At 38.7% G+C, this 20,851-nt stretch overlaps 1 protein-coding gene across 1 annotated transcript; it reads left to right on the plus strand.

The window, feature by feature from the left end:
- Nucleotides 1–146: 146 nt before the first annotated feature.
- Nucleotides 147–1,520, plus strand: dleu7 (deleted in lymphocytic leukemia 7). Its single transcript, XM_027156030.2, has 2 exons — nucleotides 147–499; nucleotides 574–1,520. The coding sequence occupies exons 1-2, from the start codon at nucleotides 269–271 to the stop codon at nucleotides 778–780; spliced, it is 438 nt and encodes a 145-aa protein (XP_027011831.1). The 5' UTR covers nucleotides 147–268; the 3' UTR covers nucleotides 781–1,520.
- The last annotated feature ends 19,331 nt before the right edge of the window (nucleotides 1,521–20,851 follow it).

The raw sequence follows: 20,851 nt of genomic DNA on the forward strand, positions 1-20,851 counted from the left end.
TTCACTGGACAGGTGTGTGTGTGAGAGCGTGTGTATTCACTGGACAGGTGTGTGTTTGTGTGTGTGTGAGAGCGTGTGTATTCACTGGACAGGTGTGTGTGTGTGTGTGTGAGAGACCGTGTGTTCACTGGACAGGTGTGTGTGTGTGTGAGAGAGCGTGTGTTCACTGGACATGTGTGTGGATGTGTGAGAGCGTGTGTATTTACTGGACAGGTGTGTGTGAGAGAGCGTGTGTATTCACTGGACGTGTGTGTGTGTGAGAGAGAGAATGGGCTTTCTGGATCATCAGACAGAGGCTTTGAAACTTTTACTCGAAGTTTATGCAAACAGGATGGCTAGAAATAACACTGACACAAGCAAAATGACCGTGACTTTAGCTGAAAGAGCCAGGGAAAGTTTATTGGCTCGTTTGGTGAACATTTTATCACAGATCATATCCATAGAGCAGGATTTAATTAGGAATCTCTCTGAAGAAGTGAAGAATTTTCTCCGGCACAAGGTAAGAGCCCTGATATTTGAGGTCAAATAATTTATTTGTTTTCCGTATTGTTTATTTTCTGTCTCGTGTCTCAGGACAGTGTGGACTTGAAGAACATCTGCTTGAGGATGGGTCTCGGAGAAAGCGGCCAAGAGTTCGACAGAAACCTGAAGGAGCTCCGGCTCTGTCTGCAGCTCATAGTCAACAACTTACTGTCAGTGGTGCGCGACGAGAATAATTTACCGTCCACAGGAGCCACTCAGGAACTAATGGGCATATCCATCACACTGCCTGACATCTGAACTGCTGTGTTATCTGGAGAGGTGCCTGCTTTCCACGCTGAACTAACTGACTAAAGGATTTTTTGGTCTTTTTAGCTTTTAAATGAGGCTGAGCTGAGACGCACCCGGAGCTCCAGCAGGATCCTGGGCTTGGCTGAAGAACTGGAACGACTCCAAACTACCTCAGAAGGTTAATGACTAAAACATCTTTTTTTATTTTATTTTATTTTATTTGTGAAGGTACTAAATCCCGGAGTATGTGACGTCTGATCTATACGTTTCCACTATATTGTCAGTGCCAATGTTTAGATGCATTTCCATTGTATTAACCTGGGTTTTTTTTAACCCATAGATCTGTGTATTACAATCATTTGGCTGATGCTTTTATCAAGATCAATAGAGATTTAAGACAGAATTACAACTTAACTTGTGAATGTTAACTCCAGCTTGCAGTTGTGTTAATTTTTGAATGCACAGCCTTTTATTTTGTTCCCAAAGCCTTAGGCGACTATGTTAAACACTAACGTAACAATTGAGTTCTCAGAACAAACAAACAAAACTTTTTGGCATCATAAAATTTTCAGAGTAAAGTTTTCAAGGTTTAATTCATTTGTGTACACCTACTTTTTTATTTTATTTTATTTTTTGAAAGTTGAAACTTGTATATTCAGTGTTATTTTCAGTGAAGGTGTATCTTCATTGTAATTACCTGAATCGTTTCATGCAGCCACGCCTATTTATTAAAGGAGACTTCTGTAACAGTTGGTCGTTTGGTCATATTTCTATTTTTAATCTTCATAATGTCAAACAGTACATGCCTCAAATGTCTTTCCCTTTATCAGGCAGTTTTACAGGTGTAACAAGTTCTGAGACTGACAAAGCAAAAAAGTACCAGACCAAGCAATATTATTAAATAGGCAGCACTGAAACAAACTGAGTTTTAGTCTGTGACACTAAAGGCTGGTCCTGTACTTTACACACTCAGGAAAACCCTTTCCTTATATTGGGGCTACACGACCTCTTTTGTTCCTTTACTATGTAGGGTTTTACGAAGCATGTTGCATGTTATGTACCTTTAGAGCTTTACTGTAACAGCCCATTTATGCCCTTTAAATCATTTTAAAGGTACAAATATCTTTGTTTACTTCAGAAACTTGCATGTTAAAGGTTTTATAAGCCACCTATGAGAAAAGGAACGGTTTATAGCCTTTCTGTTCTTAAATATATAAAGATTTTCAATGAAGAATAAACACAGGTATGTATAATACACAGGCCTTACTCTTCAATGATAAAATTCAGATTGTATCTTGTGTCACAGAATATGATCAGTGAATTTAAGTAAGATTAAAACTTTTATCGAAAACAAAATAATGTACATTTTGGATCAAATTTAAAGTAATGATAAAGTACATTAATAATTCTAACTCATTGTATCGTTAATTTGAATTTGAATTAATAATATAGCACAGAGCTGAAATTGTACTGCAATGTGTAAATTTATTAAAGAAATTTAAGTAAAATGGATAGCTTTGCAATTATTTTAACTCTGACATGATCATGTTACTCTTTTTAACTGTAGTCTTTTGCTTATAAAGCAAGTCAAGTCAAGCTTTTATTGTCATTTCATCTATATATAGCTGTTGCAGTACACGGTGAAATGAGACAACGTTTCTTCAGGATCAGGCTGCTATATAAAACAAAGACAGAGCTAAGGACTTAAGTAAGTTAATCCTAGCCACATAAAGTGCATCTGTGCAAGCTGGTGTAAACAGTGCAAGACAAGACTAACAAGACAGACAAGACAGTGCAGGAAAAAAATGCAAGACAATACACAAAAGATAATACACAAAAACAGCGCAGAGCAGTGTAAATACTGTATGTCCATTCAATATTGCGTGTGCAGAAATACTGAAAGAAACATAGTATTATAGCAGCAATCAACTGAAATGTGAGACAGAAGGTGCCAATCTGTTAAGCACCAAGAAGATGCTCTTCTGTAATATTAATATTAATATATATAAAGTTAGGTGCTTCATCATCAGTATGGTTCCTGAGTTAAATGAATAGTTAATGGAAGTGTCATTCTCCACTGAGTATCCTCATGCTATTTGAGGCTGCCTTGCAGTCGTGGCCTAATGGTTAGAGAGTCTGACTTGTAACCCGTAGGTTGTGAGTTCGAGTCTCGGGCCGGCCACGACTGCGGTGCCCTCGAGCAAGGCACCGAATCCCCCCTAACTGCTCCCCGGGTGCCGAAGCATAAATGGCTGCCCACTGCTCCGGGTGTGTGCTCACGGTGTGTGTGTGTGCACTTTGGATGGGTTAAATGCATAGAACGAATTCTGAGTATGGGTCACCGTACTTAGCCGTATGTCAATTCACTAATCTTGGAGTGAGCAATAGTAAATGGTTGTATTGTTTTCACGTTCATGTTGTTTTCACTTCCACATGGTTAGGGAATGCTGTCATCCCATTCAACTATCACAGCTGATTGCATACCGTTTTTCTCAACTACATGACAGAAATGCTTTAAATTAAGCCTTACAGAAAATAGCATTAAGCAAATAATCATTCTGAACCGAGAACTACTGTATAATTCTGTGGAAACACATTTTCTGTAGAAAAAAAATGGATTTACATAATACCAGTTACATAGTAAAATACACCCTAAGGTACTTTAAGGTATGTGAAAGACGTGATTAACAAGCTTGACTACAATTTTTATTCAAATGTTTCGACTTGTTGGGCAGGTGTTTTGTTTAGTTTTAGTTCAGTCATCAAGTCATCCGTACACACACTACTGCTGCTGTATATTGTACAAAAGCATAATATTGCACAATACTGTTATTTGCACTACCATGCACTCTCACACTTTATGTACATTACTGATCTGTCATATATTCTGTATTCTTATTTAATACTCATACCGTCTATATTGTCTCACTTCGTCTTGTATAGTCTGTAATTTATGTCTGTACTTTTGAGAGTCACAAACTGGAACCAAATTCCTTGTGTGTCAACACATTTGTCCAATAAACCTGATTCTGATTCTGATGTTATACTCATTGTTTCCCACAAGATGGCGCTACAGACCAGCCTATATAAAACCAAGTTAAGGTTTGGAAATAAGCACAGAAAAAGTGTTTTATCCTCGTAAACACTGGGCACGAGGCTAAAATACACTGTGTGGAAATAATGATCCAGTTTCTATTTTTTCATACTACGTACAAGAAGATAGAATGACAGTGTTGCACTGCCATATTTTTAAACCCTTAAACTACAATTGCAGTCGTCCTGAAGGCGCAGCGTCTTATCTCGCCACTAGAGGTCGCCCCATACAAACAATAAGTACTATGTGACACCCAGTTCATCACCCGATTCAGTCTGCTGATAGGTGATTTCTCACTTCAAACTCAATTGCCAAAGTAGATAATCAAGTGTCACAGGAATTTCACAAACCTGTGCTGGACGTTCCTGCCTTTCCAGGAGATGCATGTCACAACGGTGGTTCTGAAAGTGTATTTTGTGTATTTTGCGTCTCTGTCCTTCTCTAATGCTTATGCACATTCATCCTAATGGAAAGTCTGAAAATGTGCGAAACTGTAATGGAGCAAAATCAATTATATTCAGTGGCCGCATCAAGAAAAAGTGTTTATCTACACTACAGATTCCCAGCCTGCTTATGTGCATATTTTAGTGTTTTCTCTTCTCCCAGTAGACATGCTTTAACTAATCACCTGATTAACACCCAAACAGCTGATTAGGCGTGTTGGGGTAAGGCCCTGTTTGGCCAATTACTATTCGCACTGTGTGTGTTACTATTGCCCCATGTGTATACATCACAGTACTGATGCTTCTAGCAGATAATGGACAGAAGTCATACATCACTAATATAGTAAAGAGTGTTCTGGCTCTGTCTCAAAACTATAAGTCATTAATATTGAACTATTAATGAACTGTACATTAAAATGATTAATATCTTATTAAATGTATTGCAGCAGATATTTTTGGTTATGCTAACAGCAGTAAACATAGTACAGTTGTCTACATTAGGCTAACTTACACCAAAAAGTTTTGAGATGTAATGAATTTTGTCATCTAAGAAACAGACTTAAGATATGTTCTGTAGGTTCTGGAGGTTCTCAAACATTTTACCCACAGTAACACCTAACAGAATGCTTATATATATATAAGCACCTAACCCTAGCCCATCTTCATTCTGGATCTAAATCCATGTTAACGTTAACCTTATGAAGGACTTGTTAACGAACAAGTTGTATCCGAAAAGAAAAACACCAAATGTGTTGTTAATTTTCTCAAATAAATATATTTTTAATAGTGGACAATAATAATAATAATAGAATTGGTTGCAATTAATTTCTTGTTCAAATTTACATTTAGTTAATTTGTATGTCAAAGTACATTAAACAATTTTTTTCACAAAGTCTTACAAAATGTGGTTCAAGCACTTTCCCATTGCCATGTTGAGACTAATCATAATCAGCATGTTTAAATTACAATATGTTTTGTCTCTTTGATGTAGTGCAAACACACATTTTCCAGTTTACACTTCATACAAACTAGGCGCTATTCTGATCAGAAGATGCTGCACCACTGCCATGAACATTCAAATACAAAGTATAATGCTGATCCAGCATTGTTGTTATCTTAAAATGCTGATTATTTTTGTAAGTATTTTCTAAAACGGCACTTTTTATAGAAGAGTACAGTGGCTTTTGTGAGGGTCGCCAATAGCGCCCAGAGCTTTTCGGTGAAGTGTTGCTTATTCAAACTGGAAGGTACCTTGTGTAACCAACATGTACATGTTCCAGCTCATAATGTACAGCTGTAACCACAGCATGTTGAGACTACAACACTGATCCAGGAGCGGCTCTTTTATTAGACTCTCCTTGTGCTTTTAATTTTGCCGTGGGAGTGTTTTGAGGTTAGCATCCCATGTGTTTGTCACATGGGCCATTGTTTAGCCTCCACACATTGCTGAACTCAGTGACTCTGTTGCCCTCAGTGGCCCTGTGCTGGGTGATAGAGGATCAGCTCGATTTGAGGACACCATAGTTGTTCCCAGTGGCATCTGGTTGATTGGATGTTTGTATGGTTGGGGCGTTGTGTCACTTCCTGTGACCCAATGTAGTCAGATGTAGATGGGTGACTCAGGGTGTGTGGGAGGGACAGTGGGCATGGGACGAGCATTGTGGGGGGTATTGCCAACTCTCATTTTTTCATTCCAGCCTCCCTTTCTGTCTCTTTTCACTCCCTCTTGCTATCTGTATCTTGCTTTGTATCTCTTTATGCTCTTTTGCATTTTATTTCAGTTCATGATTCATGACTCTATCGTTGGCCACAAGAGATTAATTTTTAACCTGGTTTTTATTCACACTCTGTCAGTCTGAAACAGCCATATTTACAACCGTCTACTGTAAAACAGTCAAATTGTAACTTTGATTAACTTTGATAAAAGACCGATTTCTCAGTGTGTACTTCCTTGACATCCGCAGTAGCCGTTCTGTCCTTTGTGTTGGGCTGAACAGGCCTGTAACAGTTCATATCTACAGTATCTCTCTGTTACTCTCTCCTAAACACTCTGCATCTGCTTCTTTCTTTTTTTTTCGATTTCCCACACCTCCGCCCTCTCGCCATTCTCTCATGTGAAGCCAGACAGGCAGCCATGGTGGACGTTTGTGTGTGTGTGTCTATCTGTGTCTGTGTGTGGTATGAGTCGTTCAAAGGCGTCCCTTGCTTACTGGGGGGTCTAAAGATGTTTCTTTCTCGCTCTCTTTTTTTTTCCTTTCATCTTTCTTCTCTAATTCAAGGGCAGACAGCGATTTCTATATGATGAGTCACTTGATAGATACCCCTTTTTTGCAGAGGGATGAATAGTGGTATCTTTCTTTCTTTTCCCACAATTCTCTTTCTCCTTCTATCTTCTTCCATCCAAAGAAACACTGTAGTCATGAAGGAGTTATGTGGCAAGTCCTTGGCGTGGGCCACTCTCTCTCTCTCTCTTTCTCACTCTTTCTCACTCTGTGGGGTCTGTAGACTTATCTTCTCTTTCTCCATTCTCACACTTCTTTTTTCCTGCTCTGTCCCTCCATCACAATGTCATCTCTTTTTCCACTGATGGAATAAGACTTTTACGACATATCTACACGTATAATTTGTCTTTCTGCCTCTTCTGTCTAGTTCTCTTATATCTGCACTACCACCCCAACCTTCTCAATTGGGATATGCGAAGAATGTACTCGTTATTGCCCCAATGGGCAAAATTTGACTTTATTTGTATGGATTCATAAGAGGAAGGTATTAAACTGGTCATTACCATTATCAGTAATACATCTCCACTCTGTTCACTTTATCTGGAAAAATCTATTGTGCATATTAAAGGTACTAAAGACTTACTCTTGAGAGCATCACCCCAGTGACAAACATGTGTACAGTTTCAAACAGTTTGTGTATGATGCCTGACAAAGTTTTCACCTATGTTGCTGTAAAAGCCCTAAAAGTATTAAAATTATATATAATATAATATAATATAATATAATATGTGTATATATATATGTATATATATATATATATATATATATATATATATATATATAAATATATATATATATATATATATATATATATATATATAATAAAATATATAAAATTATATATATAAACATGATACAGACAGTATATTAAAAATGTTTAGAAAGGCTCCACTTTTCTGTCACTATTTATACAATCATAAAATTTTCTTTTCTAGCATATCCTATTTCCACTTGAATTTCCTCTCTTTAGTTAGACTTGTTTTTTATCTCATTTATTGAGTGTTGAAAGAGTAACAACTGTTCACTTATAGTGTATGAGTACTGTGTGTGTACATTTGAATGACCTCATCTACCCCCTGCTATCTCCCGTATTGGATCTCGCCCCACCCTTTTGTGCTTGTGTGTGTGTGTGTGTGTGTGTGTGTGTGTGTGTGTGTGTGTGTGTGTGTGTGTGTGTGTGTGTGTGTGTGTGTGAGAGTCCATCTGCCCCCCAGATTGCATGCTACCTCTAGGTCTGATGCTGTAGACCTCCACTGTATTAGCCTGAGGGACTTTCCTGCAGGCTTAAGCTCCTCTGTGTGATTCATCATTAAATCACGGAAAAGGGTGACACCCCCACATCTTATCATACCCCAAAGCCTACGCTTTGTCCTTAAAGCTGCTCCTCTCACTACAAAAAAAAAAAGAAGAATTAATGTGGTTATTTTTAGAGTGAGAAAGTTTAAAATTAGGTCCTGTTGCAGCTAATACTGCCTTCTGAAAGAGGCCTGATCATGTCTTTTTTCCCTTAGATAGACTTCAGTGTCACAAGAGACTCAATGGCATTTTATTGAACCTTTTGGATGTTTTTAAAGATTTTTACATGTTAAAACTTTTTCACTTGGTTCAAATCAATGCATAGTTTATGACACATTATTATTAAAACCATTTCTGATCCATTGTAAAATAGGATTTTCGCTCTTGTCGTGACAGAGAGGTGATAGCACATATTAAGACAAACTCACAGACAGCTAATCGGTCATATCTCACTGTTTTTTTCAGCCCCCCAAGCGGTCAGACTTGTAAAATCCACAGAGAGGTCATCAAACTTTATCCCTTAAGGCTGCATGGCTACAAGATCAGGCTTGAAAGAGCCCATTGTTTTTGTCTTCTGCCTGCTATCTGCGTTAATAATGTGCCCAAGTCATTCTTTTCCCCCACCAGATGCCTGGCTGACTCCTCTCTGACTAAGTGTCTATATGAGAAAACAGGAAGCGTATGGGCGGCCTTGTGTTTGGAGTCAACAAGCGCTGAAGGTCCACAAAATGGTGGATGGTTTTTTATTGGTGTCTTGTGGCTGCTCTGTCAAATCAGAAATCCTGGGAAGGCTTCCATAATGAGGATGAGGATGTCATAATCATGCCATTCACATTGATGGTGTATTTGATTTCCATCAAAATGAGATGGATAAGAGATTTGAAGTGTTGCATTCATTGCCAGTACTGATAATTGTGTGTACAGTATATGTGTGTGTGTGTGTGTGTGTGTGTGTGTGTGTGTGTGTGTGTGTGTGTGTGTGTGTGTGTGTGTGTGTGTGTGAGAGAGAGAGAGAGAGAGAAGATTGGTTTCATGTTTACATAGTAAAAAAACCAGTTTCAGTCACCTAGTCTAGCTTCCATGTCAGGTAGAGTTAAAAAGTCCACCTTTTATCCTCTCTCTCTCTCTCTCTCTCTCTCTCTCTCTCTCTCTCTCTCTCTCTCTCTCTCTTTTTTAAATAATGACATAATGCAATGTTGAGGTCACTTTGTGGTTCCTGTGAAGGGGAATAAAGAGAGTGTGTCAGAGTAACCTGTCAGTCAATCTCTCATCAGTCTACTGATTCCACTTAGCCTTTCCCCCTTTTTTTCATGTGGCTTGTGTTAAGTCGAGGCTTCAAAACTGTAGTTTCTGCCTTCACAAAGCCCACATTTTGGTGTGTAATGCATTCCCACTCCATCGACTAACCTGACAAGGAATGAGGAGTTCAGCCTTTGTTTTAAAAAACACTCCAGATCTGAGGTACTTTTGGTCACCTGAGGGGAATTCGGAGAGGGAATTCCAAGGATCTTTTTTGGGTTAAGCAACCTTTGTGCGGTTTTCTGCTTTTTACACTTACATGAATCAGCAAGCCTTAAACAAACCATCTCTCGGTCATCTGTGCAATGTAAGTAGATGGTTTAGTTTAACGTGAGACTTATTTGAGCTCTCTAAGACTCCTACACCACAGCTAAGCATTCCTCTACGCTCTGTTTCCATCTCCTTTAGCCATTACAATATAAAGAAAGCAGACGACGTCTCGGTCATCTTTTTTACCATGCGGATACGGAGTTATCGTTCATTCTCACACCAGTAAGGGAAATTAATTTTGACATTAGTTTCATTCTCAAAATTTTCCCCTTTTCGAAATTTTTTCTGATTTCTTGTATTGAATGGAATGACTATTTATAGTGGCTGTAAATTATTTCATTGATATTTCCCTACATTAAAAATAACTATAAATTGATAAAAGGTATTTTTAATAAATGCTAACATTGACAAATTACTATGTGTAAGACAAATCAAAGAATTAAAGCATGGTGTTGGCAGGTTGAAAGAAGGTTAGACTTTAATTTCTTAGACATAAAAACATAAAAATCATTCCTAACATAAAATATATTCTGCCAAATTAAATTGTTAGCATGGATGAAACTGATCATAGATCAACACAAAAAATTTAGCTTCTAACCTGTCAGAATGTGTACGCTGTCACAAAGGTGTTCACTGATACAAACCTCATGCAAAATTTTGATCCATTCACTCAACATGTTAATCTTTTTCTAAAATCTGCCCCTTCTCACACTGATCTAGGATTAGCTTCTTCAACCAAAATCCCACATCTGAACCGCTGAAACCACACAGTGATTTCAGAGCAGCAGGACAGGGAATCATCTATTGGCACTTCTCTGTATATCAGAAGTGGCATATTCACTGATGTCTTGTGAGAACTTCTTTAATTGAAAGGTTACGCATATTCACTGGTGCCCCCCGTCCATCTTTCTGACACAGTCGGGCTGGCTGCAAACGTCTCCTGGGACGCATTAGTCTGTGAAAAAGCAAATACTCTGTTTAAAATCCATGTTTCCAATTTGGCAGCACATGGTTTGAATTAGGTCTGTATTTATTGAGACGGGGGAGTGGAGTGGTTGCCCCGAAGGACAGAGGTGAGGGAAAGATTCCTGTATAAGCACTGAAAAACACCCCCAGATTTCTCAGAGTAGACGAAGACCGAGATGGACTGAAGACATGACAAGAAATGACAGAAGAATCAAGTATTTTATAAAATTAAAAATCAATTACAATCTTTTTTTTTCTACAAAAATGCTTAATAGGAGTTTTTCCAGAAACATTATAACTATGTTATAGATTTAATTTCAATGATGTCATTTATGTTCTTACTAAATAAGAAAATCAATGACCGTATTTTAACTAATTTTATTGCATTTCATACACTTAAAAAAGTTAATCTAATCATCTGTATCTCACAGTGGTGGCAAAACTTCTGCTGTCTGAGTCTGAATACGGGTCTGAATTCATGGCATTGCATCATCCTTTATGATGATGTCATCGTTACTGGGTGACTTTGGCACATTGTGACTGATCGGGTGAAGTCACACCGATTATTTTTTCACTCGCTGCCCAATGCGGGTCATTTATAACAGAGCGGCCGGTCACGCAGGCAGGCTACAGACAGCAGTTAGCCTAGCGGGCCCGCTCTCTTTTTCCTCCATTACTGTTCTCTTCAGGGGGCTGCTGAAAGAGTGACGTCTTCGTTTTGGAAATCATGAGAGAAAAAAGCACGGAAGCCTGTTGTGTTGTTTCTCTTGGGGGACATCATAATGATTTGATTTATATCCACTGACGGTCATTTGATCAACCGCGCCCCGCTAAGCCTTGGGCTTACCTGTTTCTCCCAATCACACACCCCCTCCCCCCAGAGGAACTTCAGAAAGCTCAGTGTCCCAGCTCTTATGGCCAGAATCACATTTATTTTCATTAGGTTCCGATAATGTCAAATGGAGGCAGGCAGCACACGAGCCAGAGCCATAAAAACTCCCGCCGCCTGCTCCCGCCATTACCTCATACAGATCAGATCGCCGCCGCATCTCACCACCACTCTACAGAAATAAAAATCTGAGGAGATTTTCCCTTCATGGCAATCAGGTTTGGTTATGGGTACAACTGACATCCACAAAATAACAGGCTGTTTAATGTTACATTATTAGCATAAGGGGGAAAGACATCGAACTGGCAACTTTTATGATCATGTTCAGGCTAATCATAGGTCTACCCTTTGCACTGGTTGAAAATAATAATATAGTTTTGTTTTTGCATACACTTTAGTTTTTATTTTTAGGTTCACAGTAAAAAAAAAATGTCACTTAACATTGACTCGCTCGCTAGCAAATGTGATTCTACAACATAACCTGTTATGTCATCTATTAATAGGAGCTCAGAATTACACTGCTACATTTTGTACACTTTTTCTGCCAGTAAATAAATCATGCATTAATATAATGTCCCACATTTACTTTAAAACTTCAGAAAGTACTGACAGATCCTTAATCCATAATTGTATGTGGGAAAACAACTGCAATGCCAGTGCTTCAGGGTTTATAATGTATCATGTTCAATATTAGAGTCTAGTTAGTCATCACTGAATCATGTTAAAAAATACAGAAAACTAGGCTCCCATATCAATACTGAGCTTAGTTTTCCCTAAAATTTGAGCAAATTTTACTCCTATTTTACTTGCACATAATTGAGTTAGCTCTTATATTTCCTACCTTGTTCCCAAGGCTACTGAAAATGAAACCGTTACTGTTGAAATTAGATTAGCAAAGCTGATCAATTAGCAGGTTGTCATTAGCACCATACTGTGTCGCTGGCTAGTTTAGCTCATGGTTCGAAACCACCATTGTGTAAATTACAAGTACTTTAACTAACCTAACCAGTAAAGTGAGATAAAGTGAAAATAAAGGTTAGAGTTAAGGTCACACAATAACATTTTTTGCATTTACAAAAAAAATACTTATGATTCCAGTTCTACTATGTAGAGGGAGCTAATGGTATTTCTGTGGTAATCTAGTAAGATCTAGTTTACTAATTGGGAAAATCCCAGTATAAAGGTAATTTCTTTTTATCTACTACTTCCAGCTGCCTTTGAGTATAATGTGTGATTTAAACAGATCATAGCTGTGAGACAGAGCCAGCACATGTTGAAGATTTATTCACCCTCCACACTCTCACTCTGTGATAAGCTAATCAGATTTAGCTCAAGTTCCTTTTACACAATTTTCCTCCCATGATTAATCAACATAACCTACTTTTTGCTGTGTTCTTTATTAAGTAGCACAAACCTAACTGTGATCAGCAACTGAATCAATTTTATGCAATTTCTTAAAGGTTTAAAAACATGGAATATTATGTACGTGCTTTCGCAATGGTCCAGAATGATGCTGTGGTGACATTGTACAAATTAGCAAACAATTAGCGCAAGGCGTTGTTGAGACGCAATTTTTTTTAAGAGAGTTGGGGCACATGCCAACAAAGTATAATAGCCCTGTCCTAAAGAAAATTTCTAAACCCCCTTTTTCATTGTGACAGCACTGTGACAGATTTTGGTGAGCCATGTAATCTTCAGCACATCTTGACAAGTTCTACCATTTTAAACCTGGTCTTGTCTTTAGCAAACATTGTACACCGCTTCTATTCACTTAACCTTCATAGTAGCTAGATAACTGCTCTCTCTCTCTCTCTCTCTCTCTCTCTCTCTCTCTCTCTCTCTCTCTCTCTCTCATCAAGACTCTACCTCATTTTCTGCTTTACAGTTAAGTACAGTTAATAGTTGTTAACTTTCTTCATCACTTTTTTGACTGGTGGACAAACACATCCTCCCACTGGCCGTTCATCATCTATAGTAAATATTTTGTCAGGATGCTTTTTACAGATCATTGTATGTTTAAGGCTGACAGAGAAGGTCAGTGAAGATGGACCTGCTAGATTAACTATCATGTTCCCCATAGAGAAACATTTCCCAGTGGACCTGGCTGATGGAAAAGAGGGCCTGGGATTTGCATGGACTTGTGTTCTTTTGTCAAACCAGGAGAAGCTCCTAGACCAGCAGCTTCTCATTTCCATGGTTGAGGAAGCGAGAAGTGTCAGTATCATGTTTTCCCCCCTCTAAATTGTACTCGACTGTGGTCTTGATTTACTGCATAATGAGTGTTTTTAGGGAACAGAAAGTTATACAGTGTGGTAACTTGCTGAATTGCCCCGAACGCACAGCCTGAATAAATTTTGCCCTGGTCCGACTGCTCAATTTCAGCAACGTGGAGAAAATGAAGCAATTCCATTAACAGCTAAATGAAGTCAAGATCCTGAAGAGTGTGTTTCAAGCAATGCAACTTTTAGATGTACCCCATTGATGTGATTTATTTGATCCTGTGGAGGCAGACCAAAAAACATCATGCTAGTTATTCATGAAATAGGTCTGAGTGATTCTTGGGCACTGGCCATGTCCAATGATGTCACTATGCTTATGCTGAGACTTTCTGTAATGTATGCTGACTTAAGTAGTCACACACACTCGCATACACTCAACCTAGTTGCTAATACATTTAAAGCACCATTTTGTGTATTCTTTGGGATGGATTCATTACCATAACCATATCCAATGTTGCTTCACTGAGGGGAGACCTAATAAAATTGTTTTATAAGGTGTAGATGTTAATATTACATCACTACTTTTTATCAGGCTCTTTATTTTCGCAGTGGCCTTGGCTTCTAGTGGGAAACACATTTCTGAAAACACAGAGTGATTATCAGTATGATCTAAGCAGTATCTTATAGTAACTTATCAGTATGGTCAGAAGCAGTATCGTTGAAATGGTGATGTATGACCTCTCTCTCCCTCTCTCTCTCTCTCTCTCTCTCTCTCTCTCTCTCTCTCTCTCACATCCTCTCTGTGTCCCTTTTCTGTTTGTGGTCTCCTCTAAGCGTTTTGTTTTCTCAGCAACACATGAAAGATTTCAGCTCTAAACAGTCTAAGAACACGAGAGCCTTCTCTTTTGGGACAAGTTCACACTGTTTGTTTAGTCTACTCCACATACAAAAAGAAAGTACACACACACACACACACACACACACACACACACACACACACACACACACACACACACACACACACACACACACACACATGCTTGTACGATATTGCTTACTTACATAAATATCATAAATTATTAGTCCTAGCAAAAGACAACCATTTCACTGGCAGCAGCATGTAAGCATTGTAGCTTTACATAAAAACTTACATAAGGACCAATATGTTCTTCATGCCATAAGTAGCAAAATGTTGTTGCTCAGTGGGTTTCAAGCAGTTCTGCTCAATCCATCACCCGAGACATTCTTGTACACTGTAATTGTCTGACTTTTACTGACAAAATACAGAAACTTGAAATGCAATATGGTTACAGGTCTTGCATCTTAGAGAAACAGGAAAAGCATGATCATACAATGTTTTTGTGTTGAGTAAGTAAACAGTGTGATACCTGAGTCGTGGACTGAAGATTTGTCTTATCTGCTCACTCAGGATCATGACTGATAATCTAATGGTTGGTAAGCAATAAAAAGCTGAGAATGAGTGTTGAGAAAAGTCATGTTTCATCCACTAATTAATTATTTCTGAAACTACTGATCATCTGGGATGAAAGTGAAATTTTCAGAAAGATCTCAGAAGATACAGAAAATCAAACGTAGAAGTTGATGGGTTACAACAGTGGAAAGCCACATCAACCGGTGCTTGAATCTTGTCAGCCAGGAACAAGAATGTAAGGGCACAGGCTCACAGGAACAAACAGAAAATCTTCAGTTAAAGTTTAGAAAATCATTGGCTGGTCTACTGCAACATGCAAATGATCATAACTTGGCATCAAAATCATGAATCCATGGAACTAATCTGCCTTTTTTGAACAGTTCAGGCTGGTGTTGGTGTTGGTATAAATCTTGGTCTTAATCTTAATACCAATCAAGTTTTATTGCTACAGCCTATGTAAGTATAATTCCAAATCTTATTCTTTGCTTATGACTAGTAGTCCCCCAAATTATATTATTACCATCTTTATCATAGTTTGATAATGCACCATGTCACAAAGCACAAGATATCTCCAACTGGTTCCATCAACATGCCATTGCGCTTCATTGGCTTCCCTGGTCACCAAATATACATCCAAAAGAGCATGTGCTTCATGATGTGATCAAAAGAGAAGCTTTACAGCATGAGAGTGCTGCTTACAAAGCTACAGTAATGCAGAGGAATGTTTTCAAACACTTTGTAAAATCCATGTCATGCAGAATTCAAGCTGTTGTGAGAGCAAAAGGGGTCCTGCCCAGTACTTGCAAAGTGTTTGGAATAAAATAGCTAGTGTTTGAGTTCATTAATTTCTGAATCTTACTAGTAAAGTAGTCATCATGAAGTTTTAGTGGAACTACAAAAAAAAAAAAAGACACAGATAAAATGGGCAAATCTCCTAACTGCTTGTAAAGCTCATCATCACAATCAAAGGTAAATAAATTCTCATCATTGATTTACCTTTGGGACACTTAACAGCCACTCTGGTGATGCTGTTTTTTTTTAGGTCATATTTTGGCAGGAGCACATCCAGGTCCACCACATCTACAGTGTGATCACTAGGACAGACGGTATTGTCAGACAGGCACATGAATCATGGTGATTTAAACTTGTCTTTTTCAATCCCCCTGAGTAGGTCATTCAGTGGATTAAGCACAAGGCGGCGAAACAATCAATTTTATCACAATGGGGTCCGATCCAGGGGAGGACGTCAGTGCCTGTCCATGTGTGGGAAGGAGGGGAGAGTGTGTAGTCATGTTTGTTAAGGTGTATGTGAGAGGAGCAAGAATAGTTGCTGACAGATAGGACCATCAGATCAGCTCGGCCCTCGTTGATGTATTGTGTAGCTTCTCTAGCAACTTCCTGTTATCACAGTCTCACTAAAGTCACTCCCTCAAACCGTCTGGTTCTGCGTACAGACTGAATACCTTAATGTTCATGTAATCTCTAAAAATGTAGTCTGAAAGATGCTTTGACATCCCTCCAACCCCTCCATCTAGAAATAAGATAGGAACCAGTGACCAGCAATAACAGGAAGAATGTCTCCTAGTTTAGAAATACTTTGGATATTTTTGCTGGCAGACTATGGCTGGATTGTTGCTGGTGGCCAGTCGCTTGCATTGTTAAAGGTGACCTCGCTGGAATGTCAAGGCAATTATTTTTCTCTATGTATGGAAAAGAAAAGGAAAGAAGAGAGACAGAGAGAGAGAAAGGTACATGTGATTCCCATGAGGAGGAATCAGACGGTTAGTCATGAATTCCACAAGTCATGGAAAAAGCCTCACAAAGAGAGAGAAAGAGAGTGAACAGAGATGTATTCATGTCTGAATATTTGTGTGATAAAGTGCATTTGTTGGTTCTATGTCCTTTCCAACAGTGAGCTAGGTGAGTCAGATATTGGGATTTACTTGGGAGGTAATGAGACCCTACTAGACATCCAGACTTTCGCTCTGACATGTGGTGGAGTCATGTTCCTCAACCCAAAGACAGCTCTGAGTCAGGCACAGGGAGTATCAGACACCCCCCATCATGGGAAACTACTGCTACCACTCAGACCCACAGAATTAGCTCACACTAATGCAAACCATTACTGAAACTGAGCTGCCAAATATCACAGGTGTTCAGTCCAGATGGGGATCTTTTGTTTGGTTTATCATGAGAGACACAAGAAATCAAATGGCAGAGTAATTTAGCTGCCATTTGTGTTTATCCTAATTAATTTTAATTTGATAAGAAGATTATCAAGGATTGAATACAATGGCAGAGTGCGTTTGCGTAGATACTTAATTTCCGTCATAGCAGATCAAGCACATAGCAAAAGTAGAACCTTATAAGGGCTGCACCATCCCATAAGAGAGGCATGTGAAAATTCAACTCCTTTCACGTTTTCAACCTTCCTACGCCAACTAAACTCTCAGCAGCTGGACCACACAATATCTTGTTTGGATGGACCTTTGCCTAGACAACTGCTTCTGTTGATGTCTCTCCTAAATTTCACTTCTAGTAGAAAAGGAGTAAAAATAATATTAAAGGTGTAATCTAATATTCATTGGGTTGTCCTTCTCTTGGACCACTATTTTGTTTTATGTACTATCTTAACACAGGGATTTTCAAGTATAACCACTGTGGAAATCCAACAACCCTAACTATACCCTAACTGTTCTGGGCATAATCATGAACTACGATATATGGCCAAACATATGTCAATGCTTGACCATAAACTCGATGTGTGAGCCTTCACCAAAGATTTGGCACAAAGTGCAAGTCACATAATTCTCTAGAATGTCTTGTTTACAGTAGCATTTAATTTACTTTCACTGGAACTAAGTGACCGAAATCTGTTCCAGCATGACAGTGCTTCTGAGCACAAAGCACAATCCATAACAACATGGTTTTGATGGTTGGAACTCAGGTGGGTTGCACAGAGGCCTGAACTCAAACTCACTGTGCACATTTTCGATGAACTGAAATGTCGGCTGGATCTCCAGGTCTCTCCATCCAAAAGTGCCTGATCTCACTAATGCTCTTGTGGCTGAATGAGCAAATCCATACAATCATATGTAGCACAATTCCAAAAGAGGGTGGAGGTTGATTCAGAAGCAAAGGAGGGACAACTCCAAATTACTGCCATGACTTAAGAGTTGGATATTCAACAAGAACATATGGTTGTCCTAGTTAGGTATGCACATACTTCTAGCCATACAGTGTTTGCAAATGATTGTTTCAAGTTAAACCAATTTCAAAAGGATGACTGGAGATCTTTTCTTAATTATTCTACTTAACTCTTACTAAAGTTTCCATTTCAAAAGGGAGTCCAAGTACTTTTGTAGAACAGTTTTTCTAAGACTTTTCCTAACCCTCACACACTGGATTATTGTATTTTTGCTGTTACATATATAATCATAAGTTCTACATTCTGAATTCAGTACCTGAAACAGTTAATTGGCCTGTCTGTTTGTCTGGAGGAGCTCTTGAAAGTTCTATGTAGAATGCTTCAAAGGCAGGGTGTTATGAAACAAACACTTTGGAAGGCTGAAAAAACTCCTTACTATTCAAGGAACCCTTTGGTAAACATTGATTTACCTTTAAAACTATATGCATTAGGTCTATATAAAAACTAAGCATTAACCATTGTAGGCTCTATACAGAACGCACTAATAAATATCTGCAGAGTATTCTTCCTACAAAATACCTTTTTCTTAACAGGGAGCTGCAAACAACTCTTAACTATACAAAAACCCACAAGGAACCCGTTTTCTTTGTGTGGCCAATTACAGGATCCTGATCATGTATTTCTGTTTAGTTCACCAAATGGATTATTGTTATGCTTTTTTGTTTTATCATACACGTTTCCTGCAGCTAACCTCTCTAAAGACTAAATGTTTTAAGTCTCACTTAGTATGCCAAGCGGCTTTAGTATTCCCAGGATAGATGACACAGTAATATGCTATTTTGCCCTGACTCCGAGTGGTTCAATGAGGGGTAGTGGCATCTGGAACTGTATGCCACCATGAAGGACTGTGTTTCTTTTCCGCCAACCTACAGAAACTCTGCAGAGTGATTTGCTGGCATATTGCTTCCTTTAATGATAGTGTCGGGCTCCTTGGGTCTTTAATTTCTCTGTGCCACTATCCTCTTGTTGTCTCCTGTCGGGAACATTTGGGTCTCTCTGAAATTGCAGCAGTGGCAAAAAGAGAAAAAAGGATGGCGAGAGAAAAAAAGGATTGTTGTAACAGTAGACAAGAGATGTAGCAAAACAATAATTAGTGCTAGCAATGATGAAGTGTTGAATAGTATAAGTTATGCGTATAATGTGACCCTTTATAACCCATCTTCCAAATTTCAACAAAGCAACATACCCTCAAACAGAGGCAAAGAAACATCCTAGAGTTACAGAGTAAAAACACCAGTGATAAATTTGCTCCCACAGCCTAGAGTTACTCCTACGGAGCTGAATCATATTCAGTTTAACGCCGTAGGAGTCGGTTCGGCACATGTAATTTTACTGTGAGGCTGCTGGGTTTTAGAAGGCTCCAGAGAAGAATGGTGATGCCAAAGGAAGTGAGGGAAAAACATGCTCACCTTTTCCAGTAATCACGACTAGTTTGGGGCACCAGCCCAGCAATGGTGGGTTTTTTTTCGGAATTGTTGGGTGAGTTTTGTGTGGGTATGAACGACAGACACTTTTGTTTTCTTCAGTGATGCAACTAATTTTATGCACAGACACATTTCTGAGAAATATCTCTGTCATTACAGTGTCAGTTGCTTTTTTTTGACATATGCAAATTCTCAACTTTAGTGATTTCCTGGAACATTCACATTGAAATCTGCAACTGTGGGTGTACAGGCCTGATCTCAGCTTTGCTCACCATCTCCCGCCCACCTCAGTGGGTCTATGAATTGTCTTGATTAGATTTGCACCATATTTTCCACTTAGCTTAAAGAAAATCTGTGATGAGTTGTACTTATTGGATCGTTCTAGGAAACATCCTAATTCCTTCAAATTGAGATGTGGTTTAACTGAAGCATTAGCAAATTCTGTCAAAACCATCCCACTACTCTCTCTCACTCTCTTCTTGACTCATCACTCCTATACAATTATAATGACCGCCCTTGGCTCAACCTTTTATGCCGTAGACCACCTACATGGGTGTGTTTTCCTAACCCCCACTCACTGTAACAGTAAGTGATAATATGAAAAGCTCTTTTCTTAGGGGTGACAGATTTGATTAGAGTAATAGCTTCCATATGTAGCTGACTTTATTTTGGACATTAGTAGTAAGGACATTTTTTTATATTTTGTTTTGTTTTGTTTTGTGTTAATAAAATTTAAGATAGTAATACAGTGTTCCGAAAAGGCTGCACTTCAGGAAAAAATAGCCATTTATTTAGACCTTAAAAGCTTGCAAGCATAGCTAACATTTTTTCCTCACAAAGCATAGAGAAGGTTAAGAGTCGACAGTAAAAACATCAACTTTAATTGGACTACAGATGTTTGGCTCAACCTTTGGCAAATGACCAGGCCTTCCTGTAAACGTGAGGGAAATTGTCTGGGTGGAACGATGCTGGAAGTCACGCGTGTGGTCCTGATTGGCTAAAATGCCTTGCTGATGACTGATCCAAAAAATGCCAGACATTCTTGGTTGCATCGTATGGAATGCATTCTTGATATTTTCCTTGCAGATTCAGTGTGAAGTGTGATAAAAGAAATACACGAGGCTCCCCTCTGCTACACTTATATTTACGCACAGCTCCAGAGGGCTTCCTGCATTCCTTCCTGAATGGAGAGTGTTCTTCCTGCCCATATTTGGTAGAGAGGGGAAGGGAATCCCTTATGGTGACTCATCGAGTTTTT

This window comes from Tachysurus fulvidraco, chromosome 18 (genome assembly GCF_022655615.1).
Source record: "Tachysurus fulvidraco isolate hzauxx_2018 chromosome 18, HZAU_PFXX_2.0, whole genome shotgun sequence".
NCBI lineage: Eukaryota > Metazoa > Chordata > Actinopteri > Siluriformes > Bagridae > Tachysurus > Tachysurus fulvidraco.